Source organism: Eumetopias jubatus, unplaced genomic scaffold (genome assembly GCF_037043125.1).
Source record: "Eumetopias jubatus isolate StellerSeaLion01/CBP00866 unplaced genomic scaffold, mEumJub1_p1.0 scaffold_2, whole genome shotgun sequence".
Lineage (NCBI taxonomy): Eukaryota > Metazoa > Chordata > Mammalia > Carnivora > Otariidae > Eumetopias > Eumetopias jubatus.
Genome location: NW_028274808.1, coordinates 44,262,772 through 44,281,312, shown reverse-complemented (window position 1 = coordinate 44,281,312; position 18,541 = coordinate 44,262,772). Strand labels below are relative to the sequence as shown.

At 38.0% G+C, this 18,541-nt stretch overlaps 1 protein-coding gene and 1 non-coding gene across 4 annotated transcripts in view; one reads left to right on the top strand and one right to left on the bottom strand.

The window, feature by feature from the left end:
• PPP3CC (protein phosphatase 3 catalytic subunit gamma) overlaps nucleotides 1-18,541 on the bottom strand; it is a 93,463-nt gene that overhangs the window by 54,802 nt on the left and 20,120 nt on the right. For all 3 annotated transcript variants that reach the window (XM_028114349.2, XM_088020990.1, XM_088020989.1), the window contains exons 2-3: nucleotides 1,808-2,005; nucleotides 1,348-1,472 (exon numbers count right to left, since the gene is read on the bottom strand). In XM_028114349.2, coding sequence (XP_027970150.1) covers nucleotides 1,348-1,472; nucleotides 1,808-2,005 — 323 coding nt within the window. The remainder of the gene's footprint in view (nucleotides 1-1,347; nucleotides 1,473-1,807; nucleotides 2,006-18,541) is intronic.
• On the top strand, nucleotides 11,163-11,269 carry LOC114217544 (U6 spliceosomal RNA). The gene has a single exon (XR_003610991.1). It is a non-coding gene; the product is annotated as a U6 spliceosomal RNA (small nuclear RNA).

Genomic DNA, 18,541 nt, shown 5'->3' with positions numbered 1-18,541 from the left:
GCAGCAGGGAAACATGATTATTTTCTTAGCTTCTACCACTAATTTTTGTCCTCATAGATGACACTAAATTAATGTGAGGCACTGGCAGGTAACACTGAACTTTTCTGATCCATAAATTTAGACCACCCATCTAACTAAAGAGGACAGTCTATTTCTCTTGTATATTTTTCTGCAGGTATAGGACAACTGCTGCTTCTTTGAATGAGCGCTAGGTAAGATAGCTGACTTGGATCTAGGAGTGATGCTGCACAAACAATAAACCTTTAACCACCAGAAACACACTAAGTACAGTGAGACTATCACACTATGAGGGAGAAGCAGAACTAAAGACTACAAGAACATCATGCAGACTCAATTTCTCATCTCATGCTTATTCTGGGCACATTATAAATTTAATTACCTGCACTATTCAAAAGTTACTTCTCTTTTATTTGCTAAGCATGTGTAGCTGAATCAATGGACATTAAATATGAATGTGCTTTGGTTCCACTGTACTCAAGTCTTTGCATTAGGTTCTAAAATAGTTTTATTTTTTATACACAATAGCTTATACTTTAATTCTTTTTTAAAGATTTTATTTATTTATTTATTTGAGAGAGAGTGAGCAGGGGGAAGAGCAAAGGGAGTGGGAGAGAGAGAATCCCAAGCAGGCTCTATACCCAGTATGGAGCCCAACATGGGGCTTGACCTCACAACCCTGAGATCATGACCTGAACCAGAATCAAGAGTTGGGATGCTTAACCAATGGAGCCACCCAGGTGCCCCTACTTTGTTTTAATTATAATCATTTTTTCTCATCATTCAATTTTCAAAATATATTTAATTGTGAGTTTCCATTAAATTCATTAACTTTAATCATTTTTTTCCTTTAATGAACATTTGTTAACTGCTTACTATGTGCAATAATATAAAAAATTATTCCTATAATAAGCTAAGTGCCTGCTTATTTAGCATTGGAAGTTAATCTAAAAGTAAACTGTAGCCCAGCAACTTATGGTCTTTAATGAAGATCTGCTAATTCAAACCCTGTTTAGGGTGAATAGCAATTTATGTCATTTACACACAGCCTATACACTATCTTCAGAGAAAAGGTTGGTAAGCATTTAACTTATTTGCAAAGCTGGGTTAATATAGTTTTCTATATGTCTACTACATATAGAAGCTACAAGAAGGAATAGATCTTTCTTATACAAATGAAAACATTTCTCTAACACTTTAATACTGAAAGTAATGAAGTTTACAAATTCTGCCAGTGTTCTCATTTTAATTTCTTCTACTGAAGAATCAAAAGCAAATTTCTAAAAAAAGACAGTATGATCGTTCCAATGTATCCAGTTTAATTTTTACCTCTATACTGAAATAGCCTCTGTCCACATAGTCACCCAGAAAGAGGTAGCGTGTGTTACTAGGTGATCCTCCAACTTCAAACAACTTCATCAAGTCAAAGAATTGTCCATGAATGTCACCACACACTAGGGAAAAAAGGACACAAGGTGAGATGAAAAATATGTCTTAAAGAGAAAGGGTAGTACACCAATAAGATCACAGTTTAACTTTTAACTTAAATCATGTTAGCTTTTGACTGGAATGTTCTGTAATTGTGGTCAATCAATCAATAGTGAACAGTCCTACTGTAAATATTAGGTATTTTAAATTGTATTTCTTTGATGAACAACAAATATACTGAATAATCCCTAAGACTATCTCATAATTCCTAGAAAAATTATCACATATCTTAGTTGGTTATTTGTAATCATTTTTCAAATTAGCTCAAATCTAAGCACCACTGTGCAATTACTTCTCATACCTGTGATTGGAGCATCTACTTCTATCATGGTCTTCTCTTGTCTCAGGATGGCAGCCCCATCATTGATTATCTTTAAGGCTACTTCCTCTTCCAGTCGCCCTTCCTTCACCAAATGGTTTTTCAAAACATCAATTTTAGGTTTCCCATTCTCAAATACTTCCTTCAAAGTAAGCCGTTGGGTTGGAGGAAAGGGAACAGCTAGAAGGAGAGAAAAAGTAATTTAAAATACTTAAACGTATAGAGAACCATGAACCCATTTCTTTTACGTAACAAATTAAACTTAATATATCACTATGATTCCATATCTACAGCACCAGAACTATGTGGGTAAGAAATCTAAGACACTATATGTTATAGATGATAGATTCTAATTTTTAAAAAGGCCACAGTTAAAGTCAAAGTTATTTAAAAGATGTGAATGTGTGTATGTATGAATTATGTTTTACATATAAACATGAAAGACTTGAAGCTGATTCAGAAAATAAACTAAAAGACCAGGGACTAGATGATATGATGATATGAGAATCTTTTATCTATGGGAAAGGTGTTAAAAATGAAACTGTGGTTAAAATGAAGGGAAAGAAATCACAACACTAAAGGGCAGTTATTTTTCCATGGAACTGACATAATAGAACTGTGTTTTAGAAGTCTGACTTTGGCTCCTGATCAAGGGAATCACAGTTGTATACTTTATTATTAAAAGGTAGTTCTGGGGCGCCTGGGTGGCTCAGTCGGTTAAGCATCCGCCTTTGGCTCAGGTCATGATCTCAGGGTCCTGGGATCGAGCCCCACCTCGCCTGCTTCTCCCTCTCCCTCTGCCTGCTGCTCCCCCTACCTGTGCTCTCACTCTCTCTGTCAAATAAATAAATAAAATCTTAAAAATAAAAAAAGGCAGTTGCTTAAAATATTACTGATAACAAGCACACTACTAACGGAATGGAGCTGTTCCTGAGAAGTACTTGCTACAGTAACACAGCATAAACTAGAAGAGAACAGATAAGGAAGGTCTAGTTGTGTTTTCTAATCTGGAAATGCTAAAAACTAGTTTATGCTTGATATAAAGTTCATGTAATATTATGGTGAACTACCAACTTTAACAGAAAAAAATTTTTTGACCTTTTAAAATTGGCCATCATCTCATTTGCTTACTCTATAATGTAGTCTACTTTAGATTACCTATGATCTAACATCCACAAGCCTATAAATTATACATTTATTTTATTTTTTTTAAAGATTTTATTTATTTATTTGAGAGAGAGAGACAAAGCGAGAGAAGGAACACAAGCAGGGGGAGTGGGAGAGGGAGAAGCAGGCTTCCCGCTGAGCAGGAAGTCCGATGCGGGGCTCAATCCCAGGACCCTGGGATCAAGACCTGAGCTGAAGGGAGACACTTAACGACTGAGCCACTCAGGTGCCCCAGAAGGGTTCATTTTAATTTGTGATTTATGCCTGGTCGTTCTACTTCTAGTTTTATGGTGAGGGGCTCCTGGCTGTCTCAGTCAGAGGAGCCAGCGACTTTTGATCTTGGGGTGGTGAGTTCAAGCCCCATGTTGAGATTATTTAAATAAATAAATAAACTTTAAAGGGGGGGCACCTGTGTAGCTCAGTTGGTTAAGCGTCCAACTCTTGATTTCGGCTCAGGTCATGATCTCAGGGTTCTGAGATCTAGCCCCATGTTGGGCTCTGAGCTGGATGTGGAGCCTGCTTGGGAGTCTCTCTCTCTCCCTCTCCCTCTACCCTTCCCTAACCGCCCAGCTTGTGCACATATGCTTGCACCCTCACTCTTACTCTCTCCTCAAAAAAGAGAGAGAGAGAGAGAGAGAGAGAGAGAGAGAGAGAGAGAGAGAGAACTAACCTGAAATCTACAGGCACTATAAAAATTTTAGACTTAAACATCCTATGGTAAGTTCACCATGCTCTTAGCTACAACTTGACTCATTTGGGTTATTCAAAGCTTGTTGAAAAAAATTATAGTAGCTATCCAAACAGCAAATATTACCTTGAAATAGGGGACCATATATATCCCAGTTCATGGACAGTCCTAGATGTCCACTGCTCTCCTAGCATAATTGTTAATAGAGCCCCTTTTCACTCTCAAAAGTATTCCAATTTGAAGGATAAATTGTTGTTCAGATGGAACATCAATACATTATTTTAATCAAATAATCTACTTCTAAAATAAAATAAAAATAAGATATTATGATGAATCTTTTATTTATTCATCTGGTGAGTCTCTAAAACAGAGTGAAAGGTAAGTCCTAAACAAATTTACTTAAATTTTCATAAAATGTAATGGTAATATAGTTGGTTTTTAACAATAACAAAAAGTCCTTTATACTTTAGAGAGTCTTACTGAAATATTTTCAGATGAAATTATATGCTATTTGGGATTTGCTTCGATATAATGGGGAGACAGGGAATAAGCAGTGGTACAGAAGAAAAAAAAGAACAGTAGTGAGTTACTAACTGTTGAAGCTGAGTGATGTTCACTTGAAAGTTCCTAATACTATTCTCTCTACTGTTGTAATATGTTTGAAATACTTATTTTTTTAAAAATTGGAAAAATTGGGGCACCTGGGTGGCTTCAGGCAGTTGGGCGTCTGCCTTGGGCTCAGGTCATGATCCCAGGGACCTGGGATTGATCCCCACATTGGACTCCCTGCTCAGCAGGGAGCCTGCTTCTCCCTCTCCTCCTAGCTCAGTGCTCTCTCTCTCAAATAAATAAAATCTTTTTTTAAAAAGCGGAAAAATTACCAAAACTAAGAGTATAAGTCTTAGAAAATTTTTCTTTAGAGAAATTTACATGAGGTTCAATCAAGAGCTACTTGCATGTGAGTTTAGAGAACCCCAAGTCCTCTGAAATCTTGATTCAGAAAAATAAATGGGGCGCCTGGGTGGCTCAGTCGTTAAGCGTCTGCCTTCGGCTCAGGTCATGATCTCAGGGTCCTGGGATCGAGTCCCACATCGGGCTCCTTGCTCCGCAGGAAGCCTGCTTCTCCCTCTCCCACTCCCCCTGCTTGTGTTCCTGCTCTCGCTCTCTCTCTCTCTGTCAAATAAATAAATAAAATCTTTAAAAAAAAAAAAAGAAAAAAGAAAAATAAATGGATGGTTCCACATTTAATCATTCTGCTTTTCATACTTAATTTACCTCTTTTTGGTTTTCAAACTCTTACTCTCAATTTCTGGCTAGCCAATCTGCTCCTCCCCATTTTGAAATGAACCCCATAGAAAGCCTGCTTGTTTTTAATCCCCACTTTGTAAATAAAAGAAATTGGCCAACAAACTAAAAACAAAATGAAATAATATAAAATCAAATATGTTGGAATTGACAAAAAAGGTATTATAATAGAGGTAGTACCAGAGACAAGAGATCCACAGATATTTGATTTCTAGCAGCAATATTATTACTACTAATAAAAATGATTTTCCTGGGGCGCCTGGGTGGCTCAGGCGTTAAGCGTCTGCCTTCGGCTCAGGTCATGATCCCGGGGTCCTGGGATCGAGCCCTGCATCAGGCTCCCTGCTCTGCGGGAAACCTGCCTCTCCCTCTCCCACCCCCTCTGCTTGTGTTCCCTCTCTCACTGTGTCTCTCTCTGTCAAATAAATAAATAAAATCTTTAAAAAATAATAATAATAATTTTCCTGCAATACTGAGTTGTAATCAGGTAACAGTTTACAAAATAGGAAAACCATTTTTTCTATATACCATATAAGTTATGTAAGGAGAGGTGACAACAACCTAAAGAACTCTTGAGAAAGAAATTTAGAAAGGTATTTTTTCTTTCTCTCAAATTCTTCAGTTGCAATTTACTTAAAACAAATAATAAACAAGTCACTTAGTTAAATGAAAACAAAGGCAAGGTTGAAATGGATCAAGGGGATTATGCCCAGCTAAGTGAAATGGGACACAGCTGAGCCAGGAACACTAAAAGGAATTAAGATTGGCTTGAGACAACATGCATAGCAGGAAGTTCCAGAAGAGTCCTAAGTTTTTAGCTAAGGGCAAATAAAATCAGTTTCCTTCAGATCAGAAGAAAAGAATCTTCAACTTTAAAGGAGTGGGTCCTAACTCCCCTCAAGTTACTCCTAGCTACGTTTAGAAGCCCTGAATTCCATCTTCCTTTATTAGAAAGTTGTATACACACTATAGTTGAGGTTGATTCATAAGAGTGGAAAGAGCAGCCACCATCCTGAGAAGACAAAAGGAAATCTAGCTAAGTCTGGTCACAAAAAGAAACAGCAGGAACTTTCCAATTGAACTTTAAACCTCTATTTTTAAACCTCTATTTTTAAAAAATATGCCCCAGGTACAGTGATCATATGTCCAAGTACACCTATTAGGATATTCTCAGATTATTTATCTTGTCCTACTGTGATTTAATAGCATCTTCTTTTACTCTCAAGTATCCTGATTTAAATCACCTACCCAGGAACAATATTCACCAGAATCAGTGGGAGTGTTTGTTTAGAATGTAGATTCTTAGGCCTCAGACAGGTAGAATCAAAACTTTGGGGGATCCTGCACAGGCATCTGCATTGTTAACAGGTATCCCAGGAAATTGTGCACACTAAAATTGGTTAGAGAAAACCAGGAAAATGGTTTAAGGGAATTCTAAGTAAAGATACAACTAATCTCGGGGCACCTGGGGGCTCAGTTGGTTAAGCATCCGCCTTCAGCTCAGGTCATGACCTCAGGGTCCTGGGATGGAGTCCCGAATCTGGCTCCTTGCTCGGCGGGGAGCCTGCCACTCCCTCTGCTTGTGCTCTCTCTCTCTCTCTCTCTCAAATAAATAAATAAAATCCTAAAAAATAAAAAAGACTCAACTAATCTCAAATAATCAGCACCTTCATTCACCAGTCATCACAAAGTAATAGTTTACAGTTCTCCATGTCCTTTTCCCCCGTCTCTACTATGAGCACATGGAAACAGGAGTTTGGAATTTCTGACTGAAAAAAAGAGGATCTAGAGTAGTGCTTTGCAAACTATTTGTGGGAAGTGCCCCACTCCAACCTCTACCCTGTCCAAACCTGTACTTTGTAAAATGCAGTAAAAATAAATCACTAGAAAAATGATATGCTTAGATGTTGTGCCAATATCAAATTGCTATTTAAGTTTTCAAATGCTCTATTTCTGTACTTACTGAAGTCAATAACAAGTTGTAAACTGAGAGGAATCCACGGACCACATTTTGTGTAACACTGGTTTGGATAAACATGGAGTGAGGGGAACAAGAATAGTACTAAAGTAAAAATTTGATGATGTATGTACACATCTTCAAGCCAAAGTTTAGAGATTTTATTATGTCTAATGTACACATAAGAGGATTTTCAGCTGACTTCACTATTCACAGTGAATGATAATCTTTTCTAAGAACCTAAGTCTCTGACACATTCATTTCCAACCGTTTTTATTAATGGCACACAAGATTTCACTAACAAAAAATACAACAAAACACTATGTGCAAGCAGATGAACAAGCTAAAGTTTTAGCTTCTAACATCTTATCCCTGCTTTAAACTATGAAGTATACGAATTGTAACACAGAGTTTCAGTTCTTGCACCCTTTCAAATTATAAACAAACTACTCAACACCAAGCACTAAAGTTTCCCTTTTTGTTTATGAGGCTGTATGTCACCTCTTTAAACATTCTTTATGGTCATGCTTCCAAAACAGTGTCTTAGCACAATTTTTCAAATTTCAAAGAAAACGTATTTAAGTGATTTTCAAGGCTAATAAGTAATTCCAGACATTTTATTTGTTCAAAAAATTAAAAGAGGCATTTTTAAATGAAAGAATCAAAATGTCAACAGTGTCAGCACTCAATTTGCTTTATTGGTTATATCATATCATAATTGGGGGGGAGTGGTCCCTTCATTTTTATTTTTTTTTAAAAGATTTTATTTATTTATTTGACAGAGAGAGAGACACAGCGAGAGAGGGAACACAAGCAGGGGGAGTGGGAGTGGGAGAAGCAGGCTTCCCACTGAGCAGGGAGCCTGATGCGGGGCTCGATCCCAGGACCCTGGGATCATGACCTGAGCCAAAGGCAAACGCTTAACTGACTGAGCCACCGAGGCTCCACATCTATCAAACATTGAAAGAAGAATTAATGCCAATCCTTCTCAAACTCTTCTAAAAAAGTGGAAGAGGAGGAAACACTCCCCAAATCATTTTCGATGATTCTCTCTCTTACTGCTGCTCCCCCTGCTTGTGCTCTTTCTGACAAATAAATAAAAATCTTAAAAAAAAAATAAATGTTTGATAGAATTCATCAGTGAAGCCTTCTGGTTCTGCCTGGGCTTTTCTTTGTTGGGAGGTTTGTTTTGTTTTGCTTTAAGATTTTATTTATTTGTCAGAGAGAGAGCACAAGCAGGCGGAGCAGTAGGCAGAAGGGAGAGGGAGAAGCAGGCTCCATGCTGAGCAGAGAATCTGACGTGGGGCTCAGTCCCAGGACCCTGGGATCATGATCTGAGTCGAAGGCAGATGCTTAACTAACTAAGCCACCCAGGTGCCCCTGTTGGGAGGTTTTTGATGACTGATTCAATCTCCTTATCTGTTATTGGTCTATTCAGATTTTCTTTCTTTTTTTTTTAAGATTTTATTTATTTATTTGAGAGAGAGAATGAGAGACAGAGAGAATGAGAGACAGAGAGCATGAGAGGGGGAAGGGTGAGAAGGAGAAGCAGACTCTCTGCTGAGCAGGGAGCCCGATGTGGGACTCGATCCCAGACTCCAGGATCATGACCTGAGCCAAAGGCAGTCGCTTAACCAACTGAGCCACCCAGGCGCCCCGGTCTATTCAGATTTTCTACTTCATGATTTAGTCTTGGTAGGTTGTATGTTTCTAGGAATTTATCTTTTTTTTTTTAAGATTCATTTATTTATTTGAGAAAGGGTGGGGGGGCAGAGGAAGAGGGAGAGAGAGAATCTCAAGCCAACTCCCTGCTGAGCACAGAGCCTGATGCAGGGCTTGATCTCACCACCCTGAGATCATGACCTGAGAAAGAAATCAAAAGTCAGACACTTAACCAACTGAGTCACCCAGGCACCCTAGAATTTATCCATTTCTTCTAGGTTATCCAATCTGTTAGTGTACAAATGTTCACAGTCTCTTAGGATCCTTTGTATTTCTGTTGTATCAGTTGTAATACCTCCTTTTTCATTTCTGCCTTTGAGTCTTCTCTCTTTTTCCTTAGTTTAGCTAAAGTTTGCTAATTTTGTGAATCTTTCCAAAAAACCAGCTCTTAGTTTCATTGATCTTTTCTATTTTTCTGGTCTCTATTTCATTTATTTCTGCTCTGATCTCTGTTATTTCACTGGCAAAAACTGCTGCCTTTATCTGTTGAGCTGGTCACTGTGAATGTCAACTACTCACACTGCATAGCCGCTATTGGTAGCCCCTTCATTCTACTCACTTCTCTGCTCAAATATTACCTCTTCAGGAATCTCTTCCCTGACCATTTTATCTAACCAAAACAGAACCTCTTTGCTCCACACTGTCCAGCTAAAGAGGTTTCTTCATCAATTTTCAGAATAAGTATTTTGAGGTATACTATATGTACATTCATTGTTTAGACGTATAGAAACTAAGTCTGAGCCAGATAACAACTGTTAAATTATATAATTATGCCACCAATTGTTCATTTCAGACACAGTAGACTCCTGCTCAACCGTTCATCCTAAAATTTTTTCTTTCTCAAAGTGTAGTCTGGGGGATCAACAATTTGAAAATCACCTGGAAGCTTGCCAGAAATGCAGACTATCTGCCCTAGCTCAGACCTACTCAAGTCAGATTCTGCATTTTAACAAGATCCCTAGGTGCACATTAGGTCTAAAAAGCACTACCATAATTCACCGATTTTTAGCCCTGACTGAGCATTATACTAACCTGGGGATTTTCTGAAGATATAATGCCCTCATTTTATTTCTAGAAATTCAGACTCAATTGGTTTTAGACTGGTATATTCAAAAAGCTCTCAAGATGTTCTAATGTGCAGGCTAATATACAAATTAAGGTTGACAACCACTGGTCTAATTTAATCATGATAAATACAACTTTTTTCCTAATTTCATATCATTCTAAGTTCTTGTATTTTTTTCAATTCACTCTTCTTTAACTCTAGTCTGCACTAATAAAGTAGCTACTACTCATATGTGGCCATTTAAATTTAAATTAAAATTAGGGCGCCTGGGTGGCTCAGTCGGTTAAGCGACTGCCTTCGGCTCAGGTCATGATCCTGGGGTCCCGGGATCGAGTCCCGCATCGGGCTCCCTGCTCAGCGGGGAGTCTGCTTCTCCCTCTGACCCTCTTCCCTCTCGTGCTCCTATCTCTCATTCTCCCTCTCTCTCAAATAAATAAATAAAATCTTTAAAAAAAAATAAAATAAATTTAAATTAAAATTAAATAAAATTTGGGGTGCCTGGGTGGCTAGGTTGGTTAAGCATCTGTCTTCGCCTCATGTCATGCCGAGGATTGGGCTTCCTGCTCAGCAGGGAGTCTGCTTCTCCCTCTACTGTTCCCCCCCTGCTCAATGATCTCTCTCTCACTTTCTCAAATAAACAGAATCTTTAGAAAATTAAAAATTAAATTTAAAATTTAGCTACTCAGTTACACTAGCCACATTTCAATGCTCATTAACCTCATGTGCCTAGTGACTACCATATTGGAGAGTATAAATATGGAAGATTTCCATCAGTTCAGGTTATATTCAACAGCACTGCTCTAAAGTATTTACTCGAAAACCACAATGGCATTAAATTTAACTAATACAGTGAGTCAGAGACTAAAAAAACAGAAACAGGGGCTCCTAGCTGACTCTTGATCCTGGGGTCGTGTGAATCCCACATTGTGTGAAGAGATTACATATATACATAAACAAATAAATAAATAACACTGTTCAAATAAGAAAATAGAGTATAAGATTATAAAAAGCAGTTAAAACTAATCTAAAACTAACCTAGGGATGCCTGGGTGGCTCAGTCAGTTAAGCATCTGCCTTCAGCTCAGGTCATGATCCCAGAGTGTTGGGATCGAGTCCCACATTGGGCTCCTTACTCAGTGGGGAGCCTGCTTCTCCCTCTGCCTGCTGCTCCCCTCTGCTTGTGCTCTCTCTCACTCTCTCTCTCTCTCTCTGACAAATAAATAAATAAATAAAATCTTAAAAAAGAAACCTAATCAAACTAAAGGATGATCTAAGAGTAAGGGAATATTTGAACTGAATATAGAGAAAAAGTTGGCATTTTTATAATTAGTGTTCTAGGCAATCTACAAGTTCTTTCTTTTAGTCCTCCAAAATCAAAATCACAGAAAGATTTTAAGAAATTTCAAAACAGTTTTAGAAGTTAGAAAATTGGGTGCTCACTTCGGCATCACATATACTAAAACTGGAATGATACAGAGAAGATTAGCATGGCCCCTGCACAAGGATGACACGCAAATTTGTGAAGCCTTCCATATTTTTCAGATGTAGTGAAAAGAAGGGGCACATGCATCCCAATGTTCATAGAAGCAATGTCCACAATAGCCAAATTGTGGAAGGAGCCGAGAAGTCCTTCAACAGATGAATGGATAAAGAAGAAGTGGTTCATATATACAATGGAATATTACTCAGCATCAGGATGAATACCTACCATTTGTACTGACATGGATGGAGCTGGAGGGGATTATGCTAAGTGAAATAAGTCAAGCAGAGAAAGACAATTATCATATGGTTTCACTCATACGTGGAACATAAGGAATAGTGCAGAAGACCACGGGGGAAGGGAGGGAAAACTAAATGGAAAGAAATCAGAAAGGGAGACAAACCATGAGAGACTCTGGACTCCAGGAAACAGAGAGTTACAGAAGGGAGGGGGTGGGAGGATGAGGTAACCAGGTGATGGGTATTAAGGAGGGCACACGTTGTGATGAGCACTGGGTGTTATATGCAACTAATGAATCACTGAACACTACATCAAAAACTAGTAATGTACTATATGTTGGCTAACTGAACATAATAAAAAAGTTAGAAAATTGGGGAGTAGGATGCCCTACGTTAATTTTCATTAATATCACATATTAAACTAAAAGCAGATTGTTACATGCTAAGCCTTAGGCTAGAAACAGCAAAATGTGTTACTAGATAAGCTTTCCAGTCAGTGAAGCATGTGATTCTTGATCTTGGGGTCGTGAGTTCAAGCCCCACGCTGGGTGTAGGGATTACCTAAAAAAATAAAATGAATAAAAATTGCTGTGAACATTCTTCTACCAGTTACGGTGGATAAAAGCACTCCTCTCTCTTGGGTGTATATCCAGGGGTGGGACTGTAAAGATAGGGGGCAGACATAAATTTTGTCAAACAGTTCACTAAAGGCTTATACTATTTTATTCACACCAGTGAGGTGTGAGGGTTCTAGTTTCTCCATAGCCTTGCTAACATTTGGTATTGGTAAGCTTTTAAATTTTATTCCAAAGTAGTGAGTATATACAGGTATCTCCTTGTGGTTCTAATTTACATATCCGTGATGAATAGTGATGTTGAGCACTTTTCCATCTGTTTATTGGCCATTTAGCTATCTTTTTTGGGACATGCCTAATTAATCTTTTTATCCATTTAAAAATTTACTTAGGGGCGCCTGGGTGGCTCAGTTGGTTGAGTGGCTGCCTTTGGCTCGGGTCATGATCCCAGGGTCCTGGGATCGAGCCCTTGGTCAGCAGGGAGCCTGCTTCTCCCTCTCCCCAACTTGTGCTCTCTCTCAAATAAATAAATAAAATCTTTAAAATAAATAAATAAATTTAAAAATAAGATAAAAATTTACTTAATATATTATTTCCATTAACTAATAAAAGTTCTTACATATTCTGGGTATGTGTCCTTCATCAGATATATACTTTTTTTCTTAATCATCTTTACTTATAAGCATACAATTTGATGAGTTTTGACAATCATTATAACAGAATTGACTACATAGAAATTCTTTAAACTTTTTTTTTGAAAATATAGAAACTTAATTTCTTTGGGGAAATAATGGATGTATCATAAATTTAACTATTTTCTTACTGGTGGTTAGGCTATTTCAAAAAAAGTTATATACTATTATAAATTATGTTGTTGTAAAAATTCTTGTATATATGTCCTTGTCCAAGTCTGATTATTTCCCTACAATAGATGTGTAACATCTATTTGTGTAACAAATTACCCCAAAACTTAGTGGTTTTCTTTTTTCTTTTTTTTCTTCTCTTTTTAGAGAGGGGCAGAGGGGCAGAGGGGGAGAGAGAATCTTAAGCAGGCCAATGCAGGGCTTGATTTCACAACCCTGAGATCATGACCTGAACCAAAATCAGGAGTCAGACACTTAACCAAATGAGCCACCCAGGCACCCCCAAAACTTAGTGACTTTAAAATAACAATAATTATTGTTACCTCCCACAGATTCTGTGGACCATGAACTCAGACAGTGGAAACAGTGGAGCTGACTTCTATCTCCTCCATGATGTCTGGGGCTCCACTGGATACTCCACAGCCAGGGGCTGGAATCACCTGAAAGCTCACTCACCCACTCATCCAGTGGTTAACACTGGCTATTGGCTGAAGCTTAGCTCAGGTTTTGGATGAGAATATCTACATGTGGGCTGCTCATGTGACTGAATTCCAAGAACATGGATCCCAAGATAAAGAAAAAGCCAGGAGGAAAAAAAAAGAAAGAAAAAGCCAGGAGGAACCTGTATCCTTTTTATATTCTAGCCTCAGAAGTCACATCATATCACTTCCATGACACTCAACTGGTTGGAACAGTTGCAAGCCTGCCCAAATTCAAGGGGAGAGGATATGGATTCCACCTATTGATGGAGAGTGGCAAAATTTGAGTATGTGAGACTAGAAATATTGCTGTGGCCATTTCTTGAAAAACAGAACCTGTCATATTTTCTCTATTTCAAAGTAAAAAAAAAAGTTACCAATGCCTTTAACAATACCTTTAAATTAAAGCTCTTTTTTAAATTGTCCGTCCTATATTTTCCAAGCTATTACCAAATGAGAATATTTATTCAATTATAGGGAAAACATTAAACTAGATACATTCCCAAATGTTTCAAAAATAATTTAGGGTGCTATATTAGAAGTTGCATAAACTATTTTCTGATTTGCTAGTTGTTAAAAAAATCAGCATTTTTTTCTTCTAAATAAACGAAGGGATAAAAATGCAAAAATAAACTATTGCTATAAAGCAAATATTTTAAAAATACTTGGTTCAAAATAAAATGTCAAGTTCCCAGTTTAAAATGAAGACATCATGGTACTAAAGATTTTCAAGGAGCGCCTGGGTGGCTCAGTTGTTAAGCGTCTGCCTTCGGCTCAGGTCATGATCCCAGGGTCCTGGGATTGAGCCCCACATCGGACTCCCTGCTCAGTGGGAAGCCTGCTTCTCCCTCTCCCACTCCCCCTGCTTGTGCTCCTCCTCTTGCTGTGTCTATCTCTGTCAAATAAATAAATAAAAAGTCTTAAAAAAAAAAAAAGATTTTCAAGTCAAGCTTTATTCACTTGGAATCCTAGACTTAGAAGTTGAGGTTGATTTCAAGATTATGCAACTCTGAGATCAAACTTTGCCTTGTGTGCACATCTTCCATTTCAGTTCCTTCCCAATACCAGGAAAGGTGTTTCTGGAATGATTTTTTTTCACACCACTGTTTAAACAGAAACTCTCTTGAGATGGTTGATAACCACATCCAAATTACATTTTGGACACTGCAAGGAAAATAACATAACAAAATATCTGTCTTTACCTCTCCTCTCTCCTCAAAAGTATAGTAAGTAATAAACTATTTTCATTGCCAAGCAAATCAAATAATGATTTTCTATATTCTCTAAAAATTCTCATAGAGGCGCCTGGGTGGCTCAGTCGTTAAGTGTCTCCCTTAGGCTCAGGTCATGATCTCAGGGTCCTGGGATTGAGCCCCACATCATGCTCCCTGCTCAGCAGCCTGCTTCTCCCTCTCCCACTCCCCCTGTTTGTGTTCCTGCTCTCGCTCTCTCTCTGTCAAATAAATAAATAACCTTAAAAAAAAAATTCACATAGCAAGGGGTGCCTGGGTGGCTTAGTTGGTTGGGGTGCCTGGGTGGCTTAGTCGGTTAGGTGTCTACCTTCAGCTCAGGTCATGATATCATGGGTCCGGGGATAGAGCCCTGTGTCAGGCTCCCTGCTCAGCAAGGAGTCGGCTTCTCCTTCTCCCTCTGCCCCTCCCCACCCTCTGCCCTCCCCACCGTTCAGGCTCTCTCTTTCTCAAATAAATAAAATTAGAAAAAAAAAGATTCACATAGCAAGAGAGGCACCTTGGTGGCTCATTCAGTTAAGTGGCCGACTCTTGATTTCAGCTCAGATCATGATCTCAGGGTCGTGGGATTGAGCCCTGGGTCGGGCTCCACGCTCAGTTTAGAGTCTGCTTGTCCCTCTTCCTCTGCTTCTCCCCCTAATTGCATGCTCTCTCTCTCTCAAATAAATAAATAAATAAATAAATAAATAAAATCTTTAAAAAATTTTACATAGCAAGAGAACCCAGTCTATCAGTGTTTCAGCAGAAAGGCACTGCACTGAGGTCTGATATCAGTCTGTACCTTCAGCTGAAACATTCTGGCATGATAGTACAAGAAACCAGGAGAAAATGTAAGAGGAGGCACAGAGTGCTCTGTTTTACTACATCTAGAATGTTCCTTTAAGACCTCTTTTTTGGGGTGGGGAGCACCCAAGTGGCTCAGGCAGTTAAGTGTCTAACCTTGGTTTTCGGCTCAGGTCATGATCTTGGGTCATGAGATCCAGCCGCATCAGGGCTCCGCCCTCAGGAGTCTGCTTAAGATTCTCTCCCTCTCCCTCCCCCTTTGGCCTTCCCCCTGCTCACATACACATGCTCTCTCTCTCTCAAAGATAAATGAATTATTAAAAAAAAAAAGTGGAGATTACTTAATAAAACTTAAAAGAAAAAAAAAAAAGAAAAAGACCTCTTTTCAAAGCATTTTCTTCTCTTGAGCTGCTGTCCGGCATAGAGATATAGAGATGCCAGAGCCAGGGCATCCTATCCCAAGCAATAAGACAGAAGAGCCAGTGGAAATACTGATATCCTTGGCCCATTGATGATAATAATAAACAGTGAAAACTCAGCTGTCAGGGACCCTTAGGGAATGAGTCAATCTGGACAGACTGGAGTTTTTTTGTTCTTTGTTTTGTTTTGTTTTTGTTTTTGTTTTTTTAACTATTCATTAAATACTGATTATGAACCTATATCAATACATATATACACACAAATATATATACATACATACATATGTACAATTTTGAAAATAAAAGAAACATTTATGAATCTAAAACTCATACAGAGTGAAGTCATTTTTTTTTTTTAAAGATTTATTTTATTTTACAGAGAGTGTGTGCATGCTGGGGGGGATGCAGAGAGAGGAAGAAAGAGAATCTCAAGCAGGCTCCCCTCTGAGCATGGGGCTCAATTCCACGACCCTGAGATCATAACCTGAGCTGAAATAAGAGTTGGTTGCCCTAACAACTGAGCCACTCCGGTGCCCCAGTGAAGTCATTTTTAAAGGTTAGGATACAAAAAACTACTTGGCAATATATAATATGTCAAATGCCTCTTACTTAAAATCTACAAGTGTTCCAGTGTTAACTCTACTTAAAAATAAATCCATACACGAGGATCTAAACTGACTAAAGAATACATTAAAATAGGCACTAGGGATATATACCCAAGTATTAGCGCTGGGTAACAAACAAGATTCTAAATTATTTTATTCTTCTTACTTTCCTATTTTTTTAAACTTTTTCCAATGACTGTATTACTTTTATAATCAGGTAAAAACATATACTTAAGAAGTCAGTATATATAATTATTTCATATACTATATGATTATAATGATATTCTTTTAACTGAACAATAAAAACTGGAAGAAAATGATGAAAAGTATAAGGAAGAGTGTTTGGACTACAGATGGGTTTGGTTTCTTTCTATCTACTTTGCCCTACATTCCAATTTTTCCAAGTTTTTATAGACTTTATTGAAAGAAAAGTAACAGATGCAAAGGCCAAAAAAAAGCAACCCCATTGACAATAGCTTTCCTTATGGTAAACAGTTTTTTACATAATACATAAATAATACTTTTCTCAGATCAGCAGAGCTGTATCCCAAACCAATCCTTACCAGTAATACTGAAAAATTCAACCTCAAACTTAAGTTACACCTAAAACCACCAAGAGTTACTAAAATGACACAGAGGCTTATGCTTCAACACATTAAAAAGACATTATGGTAGGCAGGAGGTAGGCCCCCCAAGATTTCTGGCCCATGCTATACACACATCTTCTCCCAATTATTCCAGCAAACAATAATGTAGGTACTGCTGTGAAGGAAGTCTGCAAACATAATTAAAGTCCCAAATCAGGTGACCTTTAAATAAGATTATCCAGGTGGGCTGGATCTAATCAATTAAATCTGGATCTAGAGGTAACATGTAAGATTTCAGAGATTTGAAGTATAAGAGGAATTTCATTTGCAAGTTGTGCATTGTTGGCTTCAAGATAGAGGGGACCATGTAGCAAGGAATGCAAGCAGCCTCTAGGAGTAACCCCTGGTTGACAGCCAGCCAAAAATAGGGACTTCATTCTTACTACCACAAGCATTTGCCAACAACCTCAATGAGCTTAAAAGCAGATTCTTTCCCAGAGGCTCCACATGAAAACTCAGCCTGTTGGGCACTTTGACTTCAGCCTTTGATACCCTGAGCAGAGAAGTCCACACCATGATTGGACTTTTGACCCACAAAATTTTGAGCTAAAAATTGGTGGTTGTTTTTAACCTCTGGGTTTGTGGTAATTTGTTACATAGCAATAGAAAACTAATGCAGAATTCTTAAAGTCAAAATTCTTTTCTAAGGCCTTTTAACAATTTGCAAATACAGTTTTAAATACACAAGAAACTAACACAAGCTGTCGCTTAGAATTGCAACAGAAGTCACAACTTATAACTGTGCTATGACTCATAAAACAGATAAACCGAACCAAACCAAACCACAACATGCATCACAGACTAAACTCAAAATCCTTTTTTTTTCCTTCATTTTTCTCCTTTATCTACTTTACCCACCCACCCCCACCTACCTCCTCTCTGGCAATCACCAGTTTATTTTCTATTTTTTTGTTTGTTCACTTGTTTTTGTTTTTTAGATCCCACATACAAGTAAAATCATATGGTATTTGTCTTTCACTATCTAGCTTATTTCACTTAGCATGATACCCTCTAGGTCCAACCATGTTGTCTCAAATGGCAAGATCTAATTTCTTTTTTATGGCCAAGTAATATTCCTGTGTGTGTGTGTGTCTGTGTGTGTGTGTGTACCCCACTTCTTCTTTATCCATTCATCTATTGATGGACACTTAGATTTAGACTGCTTACATATCCTGGCTATTATAAATATGCTGCAATAAACATAGGGATACATACATCTTTTCAAATTGGTGTTTTCATTTTCTTTGGGTAAACAGCCAGTAGTGGAATTACTGGATCATTTGGTATTTCTATTTTTAACCTTCTGAGGAACCTCCATACTGTTCTCCATTGTGGTTATACCAATTTACATTTCCTCCAACAGCGCACAAGGGTTCCCTTTTCTCCAAATCCTTGCCAATGCTGGTTATTTCTTATGTTTTTTATTTAAGCCATTTGACAGGTGTGAGGTGATATTTCATTGTGTTTTTCT